The following is a 20014-nucleotide window of genomic DNA, read 5'->3' on the forward strand; positions in this document are numbered from 1 at the left end:
TTCTTTCTTTCTTTCTTTCTTTCTTTCTTTCTTTCTTTCTTTCTTTCGTTGAGGGCAGGCCAGTTGGGGTTAAGTGACTTGCCCAGGGTCACATGGCTAATAAGGGTTAAGTGTCTGAGGCCAGATTTGAACTCAAGTCCTCCTGAGTCCAGGGTGATGCTCTATTTACTGTGCCACCTAGCCACCCCTCTCACTTTGTTTTCATGGGGCTCCTGATAGTCTTCGTATCCAGCTCTCTACAAACATGTCCAGGACTACCCCAACTTCAAAATCCCTTCTTTTGACCCTACCGGCCTCTGAAGCTGTTGTTATCCCCTCTTGCTCATAGCCAAACTCTTTCACACATCTTGATTTCTGTCAAAGACATCAAACTTTCAGTCAGGAGTTCAAAATCTTGATCTTCTTCACCTTACATAGTAAATCACTTTCCAGTTGTTTTTGATTCTATCTGGGGTATGGACTGCACCCTTTCATGGCTTGAGATCCCAAGGTTGGACTCTTCCTGTTCTGGACTAGTAACTTAACTAATAGACTAACACTAATAGAATGTTATTTCAGCTGTGTGAAGTATTCTAGGCATGGAGATGATGCTTTTGGAAATGACTCATTAGATTTTTTATGCAATATTCTAACATTGTAAATATTGGAAGCTATTCAACATCACTGGGTCTCAAGTTATGATCTCCAAGGTAGCTCTCCTAGTTCTAAATCCTGTTATACATTCTTACATATGTAATCTATACATTTAACAACTTGTTAGTGGGTAAAAATTTTCTTAAAAAAATTATTTCTTTTCCCCTTTCCCCATTTGAAACAGATCGTTTTTGAGGTCAGAATCTAAAGATCACAGAATCAAAGAAATTCAGAACCAGAAGGGATCTTAAAGATTATCCGTAATTTTCTAGATAAAGGAACTGAAGCTTAAATAGGTTAAATGACTTGCCCAAGGTTAATATAGCAAATTATGGGCAGAGTTATGAAATAAAAAAATTGCATTACTTTTCTTCTGGTCTAGCATGAAAGACTTGTTATAGTGTGTGTGTCTTTGTGTGTGCTGTTCAAATTCTGTCTTAGAAATATAAGTACTAGGAGGGCAAGGTAGTTGGTAGAAGTAAAGTAGAGGAGTCAGGAGGGACAGGGAATAAGAGATACACACAAATATAAAAACAAAGATTAGTAGGAAAGGAGAGCATATATTTATATATGTTTGTATATATGTATGTCTCTCTATATGGACATGTATTGTATATATCTGTATTTATATAGATAATATAAATATATCCATACTTAATTGTAGCCTTTGGGGGCAGCGGGGGGAAGGGTAAAAAAAAAAGTAAAAAGTACAGAGAACAAAAGAAAACTTACAGGAAAGTAAAGATAGCTTTCTACATAACGCATTGTGTTATTTAATGTATAGGCTTTTTTAAGATGGAAATTTATTGCTATATATTTTGATTCTTATGTCCTGCTGTGCCCATGACATGTTTTTTTTTTCTTATTTTATATTTAAGTTTTAATATTTAAGTTTATAATATGTTTCTTTTTACTTTCTTATTATGTATTTAAGTTTTAGTATTTAAGTCTAAAGTAAGAGATTAAAAAATATAAGATTCTGTTTGAGTGGATACACACACACACTCATTCGCTCACTCTTTTTTGCTTGGGTTCTGCCTAGTGTTTTATTTTTCTTTATTGAGCTTTCAGGTTTAAAAATGAGTATGCAAATATATTGAAGCAAAATTTCTTTACTTTCAGAAGTGTATTTGAAGCTGTTTATCAGGAAGTATAGTTATAAGAGTATTGATTGGGGTCAAAAGTGCTTAAAGTCTGTTTCTAGTAATCTTTACAAAATGAAGAAAATCAAAAGGATATTCTTCTGAGGAGAAAATTGTGTATAAATTTGTAAATCTGTGTGCAAATTAGTTCCCATAAAAGTTGCCTCTCTGTTATGCTAATTGTTTGAGAAGAAACCATCCTATTTGAAATCCCATATTTGTGTGCATATGAAATCATTTAGAATTTAGTGATTTTGCTAAATTATAGGTCACTAGAAATAGTTTATTAATTTTAAATGGAAGTTCTCCTCTGAGGTCCTCTTATGCCTTATGGTGGCATTCAAGTGCCAGAAAGTCCTACTAAATTGTTAAGATTTCATATGTGGACGTCTTAATGTCTTCGAGGACTGGCCTAGTTAAATTTGGGGGAAGCTTATTACCAGGTTGGTTGCATTGCAGTGTGTTGAAATTTTTGTCTTAAAAAACTCTCGAATTTGATCTAAGGTAGTAGAGGGCTTGTGATCTGCATTGGTGATGGGAGAATGCATACTACTGATATTGCAGGTGCTTAACATGTTAGTATTTATGGACAATAAATGTTAGGTATATTTCATGCCCTATTTTATGTGAAAATGCCTTTGTAGATGAGAAATTACAAAGATTATATATATATATGCATAACATAGATGAGGTAGCAATAGAATTCATTGAATATAATTATAAATGCATTGTTTTCATTCTGTTGCACAATGTGAATCTAACTTGACCATTTTAATTTTATATTTAGTATAATTTTGAAAATGTATCACAGACATTTGATGACCTTCCAGCAAGATTTGGTTATAGACTTCCAACTGAAGGTTTAAAGGTAAGGAACAGTATTTAGAATATAGGTAAACTATTAATGTCATCATTTTAGTATAGCATATTTTGTTGATGATGTTTAGAAAAGTATGGATATATAATTCTGTAAAAATTTTGTAACATTTTGGCCAGTTAAACACTCAATTTTTGTTTTCCATTATAGGTTGTCCTCAGTTTATATGAAAAGGTTATGTTTCAGAAATTCATTTTTAATGCCAACACTTGGAATTCTTGAGTGTATTTCCCTCTAATAATAACTTATATTTACATGGCACATTAAGTTTTATGAAGTACTTTCTTCTCAACAAAACTGTGAAATAGGTCATACAAGTATTGCTATCTCACTTTTTCAGATGGACTCTAAGACTTTGAGGAGTTGAGCAGCTTGCCCAAAGTCCTGCACTTAGGACTTAAGGCATGAACTTGCATTTGATGCTTGGTCACATGACTTCAAAAAAAATCGAGCAGTCTTTTCATTGTACCAGGCTGCCATATCAATGATAATGTAAATGACATTTGACCCAGCAGATCCCCATGAAAAACCTGATTTTTAACTCAATGTTATAGCAAATATTTGCAATTAAAAATAGGAAATCAAAACTGTAGAAATACATTTTTTGGGGCGGCTAGGTAGCGGAGTGAGTAGAGCGCTGGCTCTGGAGCCAGGAGGACCTGAGTTTGAATGTGGCCTCAGACACTTAACACACACACACACACACACAAACTAGCCATGTGACCTTGGGCAAGTTATTTAACCCCAATTGCCCTCCAAAAAAAGCAAAAAAGAAAAGAAATATTTTTCTTTGAGTATTGTAAAATAAATTTAGACATAGCAGAACATTAAAATAAAAAAGGTAACATATCCTATAATGCCCTTGGCACGACTGACTTGGTGTTAAACCTGATAATAAGTCTTTGTGTTGGGACCAAGAATCTATTTCACTTTGAGCCATGTCTAAGCCCTTTGGCTTTGCTTGCTTCACTTTACATCAATTCATATAGATATTTCTATGTTTCTTTCTTCATCATCTCCATTATTTCTTGTAGCACAGTGATGTTTCATTTCATTCACATGCCGTAATTTGTTTAGCCATTCCCCAATTTATGGACATCTAATTTGTCTCCAGCTCTTTACTATCACAAAAAGTGCTGCTAAAATATTTTGATGAGTATGGCGACTTTCTTATCAATGGCCAACTTGAAGTATATGCCTAACAGCAGAATTTCTGGGTCTAAAGGTATGGAAGTTTTTGGTCACTTTATTTGCAGGATTCTGAATTGCTTTCCAGGAATTACTATACTGATTCCCAGCTCCACCAGCAGTATACCAGTGTGCCTGTCATCCCAGGATGATGGACTGGAAACATTGCTATTCCTAAGAGTCTTGGTTTCTGGGCTATCTCCATCAGGTTCTGTGGAGAGATGATAGCCAACGTGGTGACGTACTTTGACTTTCCCTGGCACTCGCTGCATCTTGTTTCTTGGGCCATGTTGCTGAGTTAGCTAGACAAATTCTATTGCTCTGTGAATGGCATTTATTTGACAATTGATGGTTGCTTCCCCTGGTGATGGCTATGAGGTTGGGGCTGGAAGTGGTTTAGGGGACACTGCTATTCTCAGAGCTTATGGGTTCAGAGTCCTGGGCTGTCTTCATTACAGTCTCGGGGGAGATGATAGTCAAGGTGATGGAGGTGGTTTCATTTGCCTGGTACATGCTGCCTCCTATTAACAGGGACTTTGCTCTCAAAACATAAAGATAAACTGAACTAAAATAAGAGACTAGAGCAAGATATATTATACTTTAGATGAACTTTAAAAAAGTAAAAATCTTTTATCTTAAACCAAACAACAACAAATTTAGGTTTGATTAAGAGATAGAGAGTGAAACTGCATTTTGCTGAAATAAATTATTGACAGTGAATTAATATCAATACTTAACAGATGAACTCAGTGACATTGCATCTGAACACTTGAAGGAAAAGCTAAACAAAATATGAGGAGAAATAGGCAGTAAAACTGTTGGGGATGTCAATGTAGTCTAGATAAATAACCAAAAAATCACCAAGAAATAAATGAATGACCTAAAAAGAATTTTAGAAAAGTTATGTAAGGTAGATCTCTAACAATAACTGAATTGAAATTAAAAGAAGTGTACATAATTTTTAGTTGTGTATGACACCTTCCCAGAAATTGATATTGTAGATCTCTAGCAATCACTGCATAGTAATAAGGATCATTCATGTCTTTCTGCCGTATATGGTACCCTAACAAAATTGACCATATATTAGTAAATAAAAACCTTGCAAACAAATGTAGAAAAGTACAGAAGTACTAAACATAACTTTTGTTGACTACAAGGCAATAAAATTTATATTCAGTAAAGGGTCTTTAAAGAAAACTAAAAATGAACTTGAAACTAATTTCATTCTAATGAATGAGTCAAAGGAAAAATCATAGAAATATGTACATAATTTTATTGAAGAAAATGGTAAAATTGAAGTTACATAGCAAAATTCATAGGATGTACCCAAACTAGTCCTTAGGGGAAAATTTATTTCAGCATATTCATTGACAAAAGAGAGAAGTAATTAATTGAATGAATTGTTCATAAAGTGAAAAAAGCCTCTTAGAAAATAAATTAAATATCAAAATAGAAATTTTTAAGCCTCCAGAAGAATTTAATAAAATTGAAAGTAAAAAAAAATTCCATCAAATTAATGATTAAAGCTAGGGACTGGTTTTTAAAAAAATATTTTAAAATATTTATTTTTAGTTCTCTGCATTCACTTTTATAAAGTTTTGAGTTCTAAATTTTCCCCTTTCCTTCCCCCTCCCATCCTCATGATGGCATGCAATCTGATATAGGCTGTACATGTACAATCCTACTAAACATATTTCCATATTAGTCATATTGTGAAAGAAGAATTAGAACTAAAAGGAAAAACCATGAGAAAGAGAAAAAAGCAGGGAAAAAAATAGCATGCTTCAGTCTGCAGAAATAGGTGGGTAAAAACAGGATACTTTTTAAGTAAATAGTAAATAGTCTAGTTTGTTTGAAATTCGTCAACCTGAAGGAGAGTAGTAAACCAGGGAAATGTATTCTAAAGCCAGATTTTGTACATCCTTTCATACTAAACTAGGTCTTTTACTCGATCAATCCTTCAGTTCCCTTAAACTGATCCTGTATTTTCTTCCCTTTATTAGCCAATCCCTTTGAAAAAGCTATCTGCATTTGTTGCTTCTAGGTCGTCTCTTCTTTTTCCTAAACCCATTTCTGTCTGTCTTTCAACTAAACTGTTACTCCTTTCACCAAAGTTCTTGTGATTTCTTTTTTTTAATTATTTTTTTTCAACCAGCAAAAATCTGCCTTTTCTCTCTTCTACCTCTCTTTTCCTCCACACCAAAGAAAAATAAACACCTCCCTTCCCCCATTACAGACATGTATAGTCAAGCAAAACAAATTCCCACTTTGTACTTGTTTTTAAAAAAAGTCACAGTCTGCACTCTTGAGTTTGTCATCTCTCTATCAGGAGGTGTGGGTAGCATGGTTCATCATGAGGTTTCTGGAGTTGTGACTGAGCATTGTGTTTATCAGAGTTCCTGAGCCTTTTTTTTTCTTTTAAATAGTATTTTATTTTTTCCAGTCACATACAAAGACAAATTTTACCATTAATTTTTTAAATAAAATTTTGAGTACCAAATTCTCTCCTTCCCTACCCTGATTTGATATAGGTTATATATGTGTAATCATGTAAAATATTTCCATATTAGCTAGGTTGAATAAGAAGAAACAGAACAAAAGGAATAAACTGCAGAAAAATAAAGTGAAAATAGTATGCTTCAATCTGCATTCAGATCCATCAGTTCTTTGTCTGCATTTAGATAGCTTTTTCCATCATGAGTCTTTTGGAATGAACTTGCATCATTGTATTGCTGAAAAGAGCTAAGTCAATCATGGCTTTTCATTATTCAGTTCAGTGTTCTCCTGGTTTGTACTTACTTCAATCAGAATCAGTTCATGTAAGTCTTTGCAGGTTTTTCTGAGAGCATCCTGCACTTATTTCTTATACCACATTATACATAATTTCTTATACCACAATAGCATTCTATTATATTTACATACCACAACCTATTTAGCCATTCCTTAATTGATGGGCATCCCCCCAATTTCAAATTAATCATTTGCCACCACAAAAAGAACTGCTGTAAATATTTTCCTACATGTGGGTTTTTTTTTCCCCTTTTTAATTATCTCTTTGGGATATAGACCTAGTAGAGGTATTACTGAATCAGAGGGTATGCACAGTTTGATTGCCCTTTGAGCATGATTCCAAATTGTTCTCCTAAATGGTTGGTTCAGTTCACAACTTCACCAAGATTACATCAGTGTCGCATTTTTCCCACATCCTCCAACATAATATCATTTTCCTTTTCTGTACCTTAAGTCAGTCTGATAGATGTGAGTTGATACTTCAGAGTTGTTTTAACTTGCATTTCTCTAGTCAGTAGTGATTTAGAACATTTTTTTCATATGACTGTAGATAACTTTGATTTCTTTGTCTGAAAACTGCCTGTTTATATCCTTTGACCATTTATCAATTGGGGAATGACTTGTATTCTTACAAACTTGACTCGGTTCTCTATATGTTTGAGAAATGAGACCTTTTTCAGAGTTATTGTCTGTAAAAATAATTTCCCAGCTTTCTGCTTTCCTTTTAATCTTGGTTGCATTGGTTTTGTTAGTGCAAAAACTTTTAAATTTAATATAACCACAATAATCCATTTTATGAGTTCATGCGTCTTTCAGAAATTTTTGTCCTTACAGTATTATTGTTATTGTTTAAATTGTTCTCCTGGTTCTGCTTATTTTACTCTTAAATAATTTCTTAAAAGTTATCTCTGGTTTCATTGAAATGAGCCCCTTAATAATTTTTTATAATACAATGGCATTCCATCATGTTCATATACCAGAGCCTGTTTAGTTATTCCTCAGTTGTTGGGCACCCCCTGGGTTTCCAGTTCTTTGCCAATATAAATATTTTTATGCAATATTAGAGTTTATTTTGCTTAGGACTTATCTCTCCCCTTAATCTATTCTCTCTCTTCCCTTTTTCTTACTTTTACTCAGTTTATTATGTGTTATATCTTGCCACTATCCTAGCAGAAATACATATTGAAATCAGGCATTAGGCACCAGCTTTTTTTTTTCTTGCAGCACTTTTATTTCTGTACCCAAATCTCTGTAATTCTTCCCTTCTTTGATCAGTTCAGATGAAAGTGAAGTTCAAGTATAACTTGCTCCCCCCTTGTTATCTTCTTAGATGCGGTGGATAGAGTACTGGGCCTGGGCCAGGAAGACCTGAATTCAAATTTGGCCATAGATACTTAGTAGCTCTGTGACCCTAGGAAAGTCATTAGACTTCTCTTTGCCTCCGTTTCCTCAGTTGTAAATAGCACTTATAATTGTTGCAGTGCTCAAATAAGATATTTGTGAAAGCACTTAGCACAGTGCCTGGCCCATTGCTGGTGCTATATAAATGCATGTTCTCTTCCTTCTTGTTCACACATTCTTCTTTTGCACAACTTGAATTATGTGAGTTCATTTTCTCTATCCTTCCCCTGTCTCCCAAGCCCCCCTTTCATTTTTTTTCCCCTCCTGGTCCATTCTCCTTTTAAGATCATTGAAACATAACAGAACTACTCCTAGTCCTTCCAATTAGACTCTCCCTTTGTCCTTCTGATTATGATGGGATTTAGAGGACATAATACATGTATCATTTCTCCATATTAGGTAGTTTATCCTTATTTAGTTTCTTATCATTGTTTCCTCATTTTTACCTTGCTGTGTTTCTTTTGACTCCTGTGTTTGCACTTTAGAGTTTCTGTGCAGCTTTGTTCTTCCCATCAGGAATGCTTTGACATTCTCTATTTCATTGAAGGTCTAATTTTTTTGCCTTGTAGGATTATATTTGTTTTTTTCTGGGTAAGTTTTTCTTGATTGTAAGTCTATAACCTTTGCCATGTAGAATATCAAATTCTAAGTTCTGTTCTTTTGTAGTGATAGTTGCTTAGATCTTGGGTGATCTTGAGTGTAACTTCTTGATATTTGAATTTCTTTTGACCTGGAGATGATAGATTTTGTCTATAATGTCCCTGGCAGTTTTTCATTTTGAGGTTCTTTCAGGAGAAAATATCTCAGATCTCCCAAATTTTTAACCTCTATATTATCCTGAACTCCTTATTCTTTCTCACTCCTTATATCCAGTTATTTGCCTTTCATGACATCTCCTACATCGAATCACTCCTGTCTGCTTACTCAGGTACCACCTTGGTTTCAAGTTCTTGCCACCTCTTACCTAGATTATTGCAACAGTCTTTTAGTTGGTTTCCTTGATTCAAAGCTTGACTCACTCCAGTCCATCCTACACACTACTGCCAAAATGATATTCATTAAATGGGGATATGACCATGTGACTTCTCCATTCAGTGAACTGAAATAGTTTCCTCTAGCCTCTAGGCACATTTTCACTATATTCAGTCTAAGCACTGGAAATTCAAGTCCAAAATCCTTTTAAAGTGCTATGATAAATAAGTAGGACCATCAAAGGAAAGAGCTCGCTTCTTAAAGTTTGAAGTGCATTAGGTTTGAATCCTGCCTTCAAATACTTTCTAGGTGGGTCAACCTTTCTGTACTTCTCAATAAAAATGTCTTCAAGTAGAAGGTGAAGAAGAGAAGAAGCTGCTTTTCCTCATTGTCCATTTGATTTCCTAGTCTATTAGATAGATAGAGTAGCCAAGGGCAGCATGATTTTAGAGCATCATTGAAACAGAAGTATCATTGAAACTTATATACAGTATTGCCTCATAAGAGAATGAAAAGCCCTGGGCACAAAAACAAGTATATAGAAAGTGTGACATGAGACTCATCTAAGCCAGATGTCCTGAAGAAGAGGGTGATGGACAGTGTCGGAGGGTGTGTCAGATGTTGCATAAAGGTCAGGAAGCAGTTGGATTGAGAAAATGCCATTAGATTTGTCAACTAAAAGGTCATTGTGACAGTGTTGGAATCCAGATTGCAGAAGGTTTATAATTGAGTAAGAAGAGAGGACACTTGGGTGGCACAGTGGATACTGTGCTAGACTGGACTCAGGAAGGCTTGAGGTCAAATCCAGCCTCAGACACTATCTGTGTGACCCTGGGCAATTCATTTAACCCTGTTTGCCTCAGTTTCCTTATCTGTAAAATGAGCTGGAGGAGGAAATGTCAAACAGTTTCAGTATCTTTGCCAACAACACCCCAAATGGTATCTTGGAGAATGAGACACAACTGAACAACAACAACAAAGAGGGAAGTCTGGAGTGCGCACTACTTTATTGAGGTGTTTTCTTTGAGAAGGAGAGTGGATCGGGAGAGTGGGCTCAAGCCAAAGTTTTTTAATGATGGAAGAGACATGTCCTTGTTTGTATGTAACATAAAAGGAGCCAGTAGACAAGGAAGAATTGAAGATTAAAGAGTGAGAGTCTGCTGGAGAAGAAGGGAAGAGATGGAATCAAACATGCATGTGGATTGGCTTGCTACAGTAAGGAGAAGGTCCCCTTCTTCAGGAGAGACAGGGATGAAAGAAGAGTGCATCTGAGGGAAGAAGACAGAGCTCTTGCCAAAAGACTTCAGTTTTTGTCACTTACTGTCATTGCATTTTCCTCAGAAGGGGAATGAAATGGTAAGACTTTTGTTTTAGAAGGGAAGGGGAAGGAGGGAAGGAGACCAATTTAAGAGACTGTGGAATATTGTAGGCTAGAGGTGATGAAGCTCTAAACACAGATATCTGTGGTATGTGTGGAGAAAAGAGGATGAAGGCATGAGATGATGTGGGGGTACGAGACAGCCAATTGATGGCCTATGAGGGGATGAATGAGAGTGCAGTTGAGCATGACTTCTGATTTGGGAAGGTGGATAGTTAGAAGAATGGTGATAACCCTTGCTAGAAATAGGGAAATTAGAAGAAAGGATGGGCTTAATTATGGAAAGATGAATTTTGTTTTAGGTGTATTAAGATGAAGATGCCTATGGGGCCTCCAGGTGGAATGTCTAGTATGCATTTGAAGATGTGATACTTGGTCAGGTGACAGATAATGACTACTTATGTACATTCTTTCCTATGCTGTAGCACTTCTCTATGGCATCTTGCTGAGTAGGTGTATGTAGGCAATTTACTGCTTTTTCCATTCTATTTGGTGCAAACCTTTTTGGATTACTATTTCAGGGCCCTAGGCAAATATGTTTTTGCCACCCCTTTTTAATATTTACCCCATTTCTAGCAAGATTCTAGTTTTCCTATGTTTTAAACTGTGAACCAGAAATCCAAAACCAATTTTCATCCACTATCTTCTTTTTTTTTTTTTTTTAAAGCAATTGGGGTTAAGTAACCTGCTCAAGGTGACACGGCTAGTTATTTCTGGGTGTGGTGCCAAGTATCTAAGCCCGGATTTGATCCCAGGTCATCCTGACACTGGGGCCGGTGCTCTTACTCGCTGTGCTACCTGGCCGCCCCCATCCACTATCTTCTTAACCAGTTGTTCACTTTCTTCTCTGAAACACTTGCCTTCATTCAGTAGCTCTTGATGAAAACACCTGTACTCCAGCATCTTTGATTTCTTGTCCTTATCTTAATAAGCTTTAGCAGGGCTTTCTAGACTGCCTAAGACATTGCCAAAATCATGACTTACAGTCTAAATCATCAAACAAAAAAATATATTCATTATAAGTTTAGGTGTTATATGTTTTATTATAGTTTCAATTTGTAATTCATTTATATATTAGGTAATTCAGCTAGAATATTTGATAAGTGCATCCTAATAATAACCATATCATGTAATGAAAAAAAGATGTTGCATACTTTGGTAATTTAATATGTTGCTTCTTGACATGCAGGGAGTTTATAATAGCTCATATTGCTGTCACAGGGTAGAAAGAATGTCACTTTTAGACCCAGAATAACTTACATTTGAATCATGGCTAAGACACTTAATGTCTGTATGTCCTTGGTCAGAATCCATTGCTGATTCCTTAAATTCAGAGAGACTGACCAGCAGAGCAATAAATAAGGCAAATCAGATCTGAGCTATTTCAATTTAAAAAGCTATAAATCTTCAGGTGACTGTTTAAGTAATGATTTCCATTTACATTTCCTGATTACTATTTATTGAATGCTTCAGTTATACTGAATTCATCCTTACCCTATACCAGATTCTGTACTACCAAATATAAATCCTTGGACTAAGGATTATTTCTTTTGGCCTATGTCCTACTGGCTGGCATGACAGGGTATAAGGGATTCAAGGATAAAGGGTAGTATAATGTGAATTGGTCAGTCATTATGGTCAAGTCTACAAAGGAAGGAGAGACTAGAGCAAGAGTGAGACCAGTAAGAGGTGGAGTGACTAAAGCTTTAAGTTGAGAACAAAGAATAGCAAAGTAAGAGTAAATCAGAGAGAGCTGGAAGGGTAGAGATAACCCTCAGAAAGGTTATTGTAAAATTTAAAGGATGTTGGTAATGAAAAAGCTCTTGTTATTCAAAACTCCATTAAAAGAGGTTTAGTATCCAAGATTGGAAAGCTTATGATGCTGTCATACTTTGTTCTTCTCAGACCATGTCCAGAACAAAATGTTAAGTTGTGTGCACCAAAACTTGGGAAGGACATTTGATACACTGGAGGGTCCCAGTGAAATTCAACCAGGATGGTGAAGGGCCTCTAGATGAGTTCATTGGAGGATCAGTTTGAAAGAACCAGGGATGTTTAGCTTGAGCAGAACAAGCTTAGGCAAGTTGGGGAATGGGAGAGCTTATCTTCAGGTGCTTGAAGGACTTTCTTTTGGAAGAGAATTTTGTTGTCCATTATGGTCCCAGAAGGTAGGACCAAGAGAGATGGGTGGAAGCTTCGAAGAAGCAAATTTAGTATTGCTTTTGGTAAGATGCATTGACCAAACTATTCAGAAGTGGGGCAGATAGTTCAACAAAAGTTGGATAAGCCCTTCTTGACCTTTGTAGGGCAGGTTCTTGTTCAGCCATGTGTTAGTCTGTGTGGTCTCTTAGTAGTTTACCAACAGCACTGTAGTTTTGTAATTCTGACTAACCTCGCCTACCATTTAGTGCCTTTTCTCAAATACTTCCCTCCTTGTGACTTGGCAGCAATTTTGAAACTTTATAAATGTTAGCACCCTGTTAGCTCTTATCAAGAACTAACTAGCCCGGGCACCACAGACGTTAATTTAGTTGGTTTTATGAGGTTCATATCTGAGGAGAGTATTAAGTTACGTGGCTGGCTTTACTGTGTCAATTTATTCAGTAATTAAAAGGAATACTTTGAGTGTGTTTTATAATTCACTAGTTAATTTTCTTTGAGTCCTAGAAATGCTAATAGGCACATTCTAATTTCTTAGCTCTTAACATACACGTGTGAACTTATTTTTATGGTCTTTTCCAATATGCAAAAAAGAAAGGTATTTATTGCTAATTAAGTAAAAAGAGTGGTACAGTATCTTTGAGAGTGTTGGACCTGGTGTCATGAAAATGTTGGCTTCAAGCCTTTCTCTGCCTCGTATTAGTTATGTGTAAGTCACTTAAGCTTTCTAAGCATCAAGTTTCCTCATTTATAATGGGCATAATAACACTTGTAATACCTACTTCATACAGTTTTTTTTGGAGATTTATTTAAGGTCCTGTAAAGTACCTCACAAAATTTAAAGTGCTATATAATTGTCAGTTACTATTTCATAATAAAAATCAGCTATGTCCTTGGCTTATTTATGTCTTTGGAATAGAAAGGACAGATTTTAAGGCTTCATTCTTTAACAACTTGTCCCATTTTTCTTTCTTTGTTATAGGGATTTCTGATAAACTCAAAACCAGAGAATGCCTGTGAACCCATAGCACCTCCACCGCTGAAAGACAACGCCACCAGTGCCTTCATTGTGCTAATTAGAAGACTTGATTGTAATTTTGATATTAAGGTACTTGTATGATTTCTTGTCATTTTTAAAGGACTGTTTAAGGCTATTGTTTATGCCAGTTTAGACCTTTGTCTCAGCTAGATCTGGGGGAACCTCCACCTCTTATCTTTAAATCTTAAATTTTACATGGGAACAGAGGCAACACTGATAACATGTGTATCCTTCTCATTTTATTTGTTTGACCAAAGCCCCTCCTGTAGTCAGCAGACTGGCTCAGATTGTCAGACTTTGGGTGTGGTTTTATTTTATCATATGTGATGTGAGGTGGTAAAATGAAGTATGGCAGGAATTTCTTCTTTGCACATGAATTTGGTTGTGCAGTTATCATTGCTTTGCACAGCAAGTAGGGTGTCATTTCCACATAGCTCTCTCTCCCCTGAATTGGCTCTGTGATGAATATTGTTGTGAACTTCCATTTTACTTGTCTTCCTTTCATGTTTTCAAAGAGGGGAGTAGGATACTTGCCACAGACAGATAGTCAGAAGTAATAGACAACATTTCTTTTAAAATTGTATTGATAGATCTGATTCAGGAAATACTTTCGGGGCATAACCAGTTAGTTTGGTCTATATGAAGCAGCCCTAAGTTCTACTTCTTTTTCATTATTCATCTAAGAAAAATTGTAACATCTCATTATTGACTAAATCTGATCAGGTGCAGGTTATTACAGTAGTGTAGGTGTGGGGAGATGACTCTTGTTCTTGTGTGAGGATAGGGAAAAGTTTCGGCCTTGATATAGTAACAAATATAAATGAATCTTAAGAAATCATATATAGTGAAAATAGAGTCTTTGAAAATAATTCTAAAACTAAGTCTGAGTTGCAGAGAAGCTGCAAACTTGCCTTGGTAGAGAGTTTTCTTATTCAGGAGTTTTTTTCTTATTTTCTTATTCAGGAGTTCCCCATATCAGTGAAATTATAGACCCAAATCCAGATAAAAGACACATGTAGGGGATTTAGTTTTGGCAAGGAGGAGAACTGCCTTTCTGTCTAAGACTGGGGTGAAGGGAGAGCTCTTGGGGAAAGATGTCTAAATGATGTGCATCTGTGTGCTAATAGGATAGGGGTGGGGGTAGGGGCTGGGTCTGTGATTTTATTGGTACAGGTACTTTGTGGAGGAAGAGATCTAATAGGCAGTTGGAGATGTGACACTGGAAGATGAGGGAGTAATGTTAGGGCTAGATAGGTAGACTTTAGAGTTATCTGCATAGAGATGATAATAAAAAACCATGAGCTAATGATATCTCCAGCTGAAAAAGTATAGAAGGAAAAGAGGATCCTGGACAGTCTTGGGAGATACCCAGGGTTATAAGGCATGATATGGATGAAGATCTAGCAGAGGAAGGAGAGGTCATGCAGGTAGGAAGAGAGCCAGGAGAGAGAAGTGTCACAAAAACCTAGAGAGAAGAATGTATCAAGGAGAAAGTGGGTGTTGCAGAAAGATCCAAGAAGGATGAGGTGTGAGAAAAGGCCATTAAATTTGGCAGTGAAGAAATGAATAATAACTTTGGAGAGTTTCACTTGAATGATGAGGTAAAAAAACCTGATTGCAGAGTGAGAAGAGAGTGAGAGGAAAGGAAATGGAGGCACCTGTTGTTGATAGATTTATTAAGGAATTTGGCTACAAAAGGTAGAGAAATTTATAGGATTATAAGTATTTGTATTGGAAGAATGAGGGAGTTTTTTGCGGATAGGGGAGACAAGAATATGTTTTTGGGTAGTAGGGACAGGGAGCTATTGAAGATTAGTGAGAATAGTTATGATAAGGGCAGTCTGCTGGAGCCAAGAGAATTGAATGGGATCACTTGTGTATGTAGAGGACTTTTGGCAAAGAGAAGTACCACCCGCCTCTTCATGTCAAACACTGAAGGAAGAGGTAGTGGCAGAACCTTGTTGGGACTTTTTTATAAGTCTCCAGTTGTGGAAAGAGCCCTGGGTTTGGAGCCAGAAGACTTAGGTTTAAGTCTCATGTGTGCCACTTAATTCTTGTAAGATCTTGAGAAAGTTACTGCTGCTTTTGTGTACCAGTTTTCTTGCCTAGCAGATGAATGAGGCAGTCTCTGCATCTCTAAGGTGTGTGATTCTGCTTTGAAATCTTAAAGAAGTAATAGAGGTTTATTACCTGATTTCTTCTATTCATGTTGACTTTTCTATGGTGGATTCTGTTTAAAATGATCCTTCATTTTAGATTCTACTTTCTTACCCAGGGTTAAAATGCATCGGCCTATAGTTTCTAGGGCTCTCTTTGTTTAGTATAAAGAATACTGAGGACACAGAAATTGGAAGAGGATTGCTTATGCTGTAACAGAGAGGTGGCAAAAAGGTCTTCAAAGACCTTCAGAGAAGTAGACTGCTTTGATCTGGACAACCTGGTTACTTAACCTTTCCTGAGCTGATATGGCAGTAAAGCTCCTTTAGGTACATTTCCGGTCCCCCCACTCTATTTTCTCAATGTGTTATCTTACTTTGTCTTCTCTCTTTCATTCTCTTGCTTCCCTCTGACACCATATGTTTGGCAAAGTTACATTTTATAAACTTGAAACCTTTCACATGCTTATAAAAAACTTGAGATTTTATTTCTGCTTCATGTATTCTTAAAAATACCAGCTGCTTCTTGGTTGAAAATGTAAGTTAATTTGACTGACATGTGTAATATGGTTCATAAATTTGGATGGGTTTTACTTGTTTATATTTCATATGCCTGTTGGTCCATATGTTAATGTAATTGTTGATTTTTTTCAGGATTGTTGAAACTTTCTCACTTTCTGAAATTTGGAAAACATGTTTTAATATTTGTTAATGTTTGCTTTGTGACTACAAGTATGTTCATATTTTGTAAGTCTCTTATGTTTATTATTTATCAATATTATTAGTTATTATGCATGAAATAGTTTATTTTTATTTTTGAGAGAATATTCAATAATGTTTTAATAGCAATAACTGCTTTCAAGTCCCGTGACCAAAGTTAGCTGCATCTTTAGCAGACATTATACCTTGTATGAACTTCACTGTTTACAGTAACTGTTCTGGGTAAGAACAATGTCTAACTCTGCTCCTGACATGTCCTTGAGAGTTGTTATTAACATTTGATAATGTTAAGTACTAATCATGATAATTACAAGTTTTGTGATAGGTTTAGATTTTGGTCATAAAAGAACTGAAAGATTTCTTTCTGAAGGAAAAATAAGGAAAATTTGGAAAACTTGTTTCCACCTTAGGAAAATCATGAACTGTCACTTTGTATAACCTATCCTTGGTCATTTAAAAATGGAGCTGCTGAAAATCCTTCGAATACTGTATACTTCTAAAATAAAATACTTATGTCCAGATATTTCTCACTAAGACTTGACATAATGATGCCTGATCTCTAACCCCCTTAAGCGGTGAGGTTTTTTATGACTTACTGCATCCTCTGTTGACTAAGGCCAGAAACCTAGCATTGATTGATATTCTTTTGATATTTTAGAACCTAATGGTGAGTGAGAACTGTCAACATGGTAGCCTTGGAAACACTTTTTCTGAATTATCTAAATTCAGACATTCCTATGTAGTCTGCTGCTATTTGGACCCAGGTGCTGGATTTATTTAATTGTGACTACCTAGATAATGTTAACTACTCCTAGTAAAGAACCCAAGGGTTTGAGTTAGTCATTGGAAAACTTGGAGCTGAGATCATAGCTTCTCACTAGATAATTTTTCGTCAGAGGGAAGTTGGTTTTACTCTTAGTAAAACTCAACCTGTGCAATTTATTACTGCTGAATCTGAAGTCATTTTCAGACCTCTGTAAGGTGACACACTCCATAGTTGCCATTAGAGGAGTTAAGTAGGTGTGTTAAGATTACAAGAATAATTTTTTCCTATTATCATGATTTTACATTTCTTTCATAATGGCTCTGTAAGCATTTCTTAGTTGGTGGTTTTGAAGCTTAACAGGAACATTTTACCTTAGTTTTTTGGAAGGTTTCAAAACTACTTTACTTAACCTTCAGGAAACTTAAAATAGGTTATTTAAAGGAATAAGCATTTTTTAAGTGCCTGCTATGTACAAGATACTGTGCTAAGCATATTACTGATGTGAACTCAGTTGAGCCTTACACAACCCTGGGAGAGAGATACTACTATTGTCCCTGTTTTACAGTTGAGGAAACTGAGACTAAGAGAGTTGGCTAGTAATTATCTGAAGCTGCATTTGAACTTAGGTCTTTTAGACTCTAGGCCCAGTGTTCTATCCACTGTGCTGCCTAACTGCCTAGTATTCAAACTACTGACAAATAAATTTCAGCTACAGCTAAATAATCTTTCTATAGACTGATGAAGCACCCTTTTTCATGACTGTCTTTGATATTTCCTAAATTTATCATGGAGGTTCCATCATTAAGATTATTACAACTAAATGATAGGATCTTTTAAACTAAAGTACTCTCTTAAAATTTAGAATGGAATAGAATTCCTTGTACCATGGTTTTTTTTCTACCTGTGTTTTCAGTAGACCTAAAACTCAGCTGAGATCTCAGAAAATGTTTAGGTATGAGCACTGTCACTGACTTGAGATTAAGGGGGAAATACCATCCAGAAGGAATTTAGTTACTTAGTACTTAAGCTGTTATCATCATCATCATCATCATCATCATCTGTTTTTATAAGAAATCAGAGCAGGAAAGAAAAACATTAGTTTTTTATATAATATTTTCAAAGGAATGTGAAATTAAAATTCATGAAGAAACACAGATTTAAATTATTAAGTCCCTAATAAATAGGATTCAGGGTTGTATAGCAATAGTTAACCTTCAATCCAGGAAATCCTGTGTTCAAACTCTGCCACTGTTGCCTACTGCCTGTGATACTGGGCAAGCAGTTAACCTGTCAGTACCCTAGACAACCCTGCAAGGCTATAAGTTGTAGACAAGGTGCCAGCCTCCATAGCTAGTAGGTTCTTCACCCTGGGAGTTCCCTATGCCAGTAAAAACACAGGTTCTGTTCCTGTCTTTTCCTTAGCCCTATAACTACATTGCTTTACCTTAGTTAAAGTTTAGTACTGCATGAGAAATCAATATTCTTACATTCTGTACTTTCTCTGACTTACAGGTTTTACATGCACAGAAAGCGGGATATAAAGCGGCCATAGTACACAATGTTGATTCTGATGACCTAATTAGCATGGGATCCAACGACAGTAAGTACAGGTATCACTTTTCTTCTCTCCTGTTTGAAACTTGTACTCAAATTTTACTTGGAATATTTCTTCATTTTTATGTTTCAGTTTATGTTTAGCTTCTGACTTTAAAAAATGACCTGTACATTATTAGCATAGTAAGCATATTTTTTATCCAGCAAATTCATTGGTTTTATGCCAGATTGTTTGCATTTTTGTTTCCTTGATGTTTTTCAGTTAGAGACAAGCAGCAAAATGTTAACTCAGAGGATGGTTGAAGGTGCAGAAAGACCACTGAGATTTCTTTTGTGATTTACATAAGCAAATATTGTGTTGCAAATATAACAAAATAATTTTCTGCTTTATTTTTAAGTGGGAACTCAGAATTTGAGGGTTCATTCATTTTTATTAATAATTTTTTTCTTTTTTTTTTTTTTAAAGCAATCGGGGTTAAGTAACTTGCTCAAGGTTACACGGCCAGTTATTAATGGGTGTGGTGCTGAGTATCTGAGCCTGGATTTGATCCAGGTCATCCCTACACTGGAGCCGGTGCTCTTACTCGCTGAGCCACCTGGCTGCCCCTTTTATTGATAATTTTTGTTTTAACAACACCTTCATGTCTTAATATATTGACCCCCTTCCAACAAAGAATAAAGAAGGAAAAAAAAGTTTATCAAAACTAAGCAATAACACCTCAATTAAGTCCTAAAATTTATGTTGTAGTTATCATGCATATTGTTTTCCTGGTTTTTCTTGCTTTACTCTGCATGGGATTCATATATCTCTTAAGATTCTCAGAATTATTATTCATCATTTCTACTTTTTCTGTTACATTTATTTTGGCAAGTATGGACCTTTTTTCTTTAGTCTCACCACACGATCTCAAGTTAAAGGGTATAGGCATTTTTAAAACTTGTGGTACTTCAGAGGTGAGACTAATTAGCTATTAGTCATTTAGCATATATGAATGTATCTTAGTTTTTCAAGTGAAATTTTAACCTTTTGGAGAAAGGAGTGAGTTTTGGTGAAATATTCATTTATTTATTTTTCAAATGCTTTATTAACTTCTGATTTACATCATTCATTTCCACCAGATTTTGAGTTACAAATTTTCTCCCCGTTTTTCCCCTGCCCACTACTCCAAAATAGCAGTCCCACAGGATATCCCCTCCTCCAATCTGCTCTCTCCCATATTTTCTCCCATACCCCTTTC

The 20014-nt window shown here is 35.7% G+C and overlaps 1 protein-coding gene across 4 annotated transcripts in view; it reads left to right on the forward strand.

Moving 5' to 3' along the window:
* Window positions 1–20014, forward strand: part of RNF13 (ring finger protein 13) — a 105895-nt gene that overhangs the window by 20531 nt on the left and 65350 nt on the right. Inside the window, exons 3-5 of one of the 4 annotated variants that reach the window (XM_069104732.1) lie at window positions 2563–2643; window positions 13524–13649; window positions 18735–18822. In XM_069104732.1, coding sequence (XP_068960833.1) covers window positions 2563–2643; window positions 13524–13649; window positions 18735–18822 — 295 coding nt within the window. Of the gene's footprint in view, window positions 1–2562; window positions 2644–9767; window positions 10360–13517; window positions 13650–16390; window positions 16484–18734; window positions 18823–20014 lie in introns of those variants that run through there. The other 3 variants (XM_069104734.1, XM_069104735.1, XM_069104733.1) reach the window with 3 other exon arrangements.

The sequence above is a fragment of the Petaurus breviceps genome, unplaced genomic scaffold (assembly GCF_028583685.1).
Source record: "Petaurus breviceps papuanus isolate PSGF00001 unplaced genomic scaffold, PetGlider_PUasm1.0 688, whole genome shotgun sequence".
Taxonomy (NCBI): domain Eukaryota; kingdom Metazoa; phylum Chordata; class Mammalia; order Diprotodontia; family Petauridae; genus Petaurus; species Petaurus breviceps.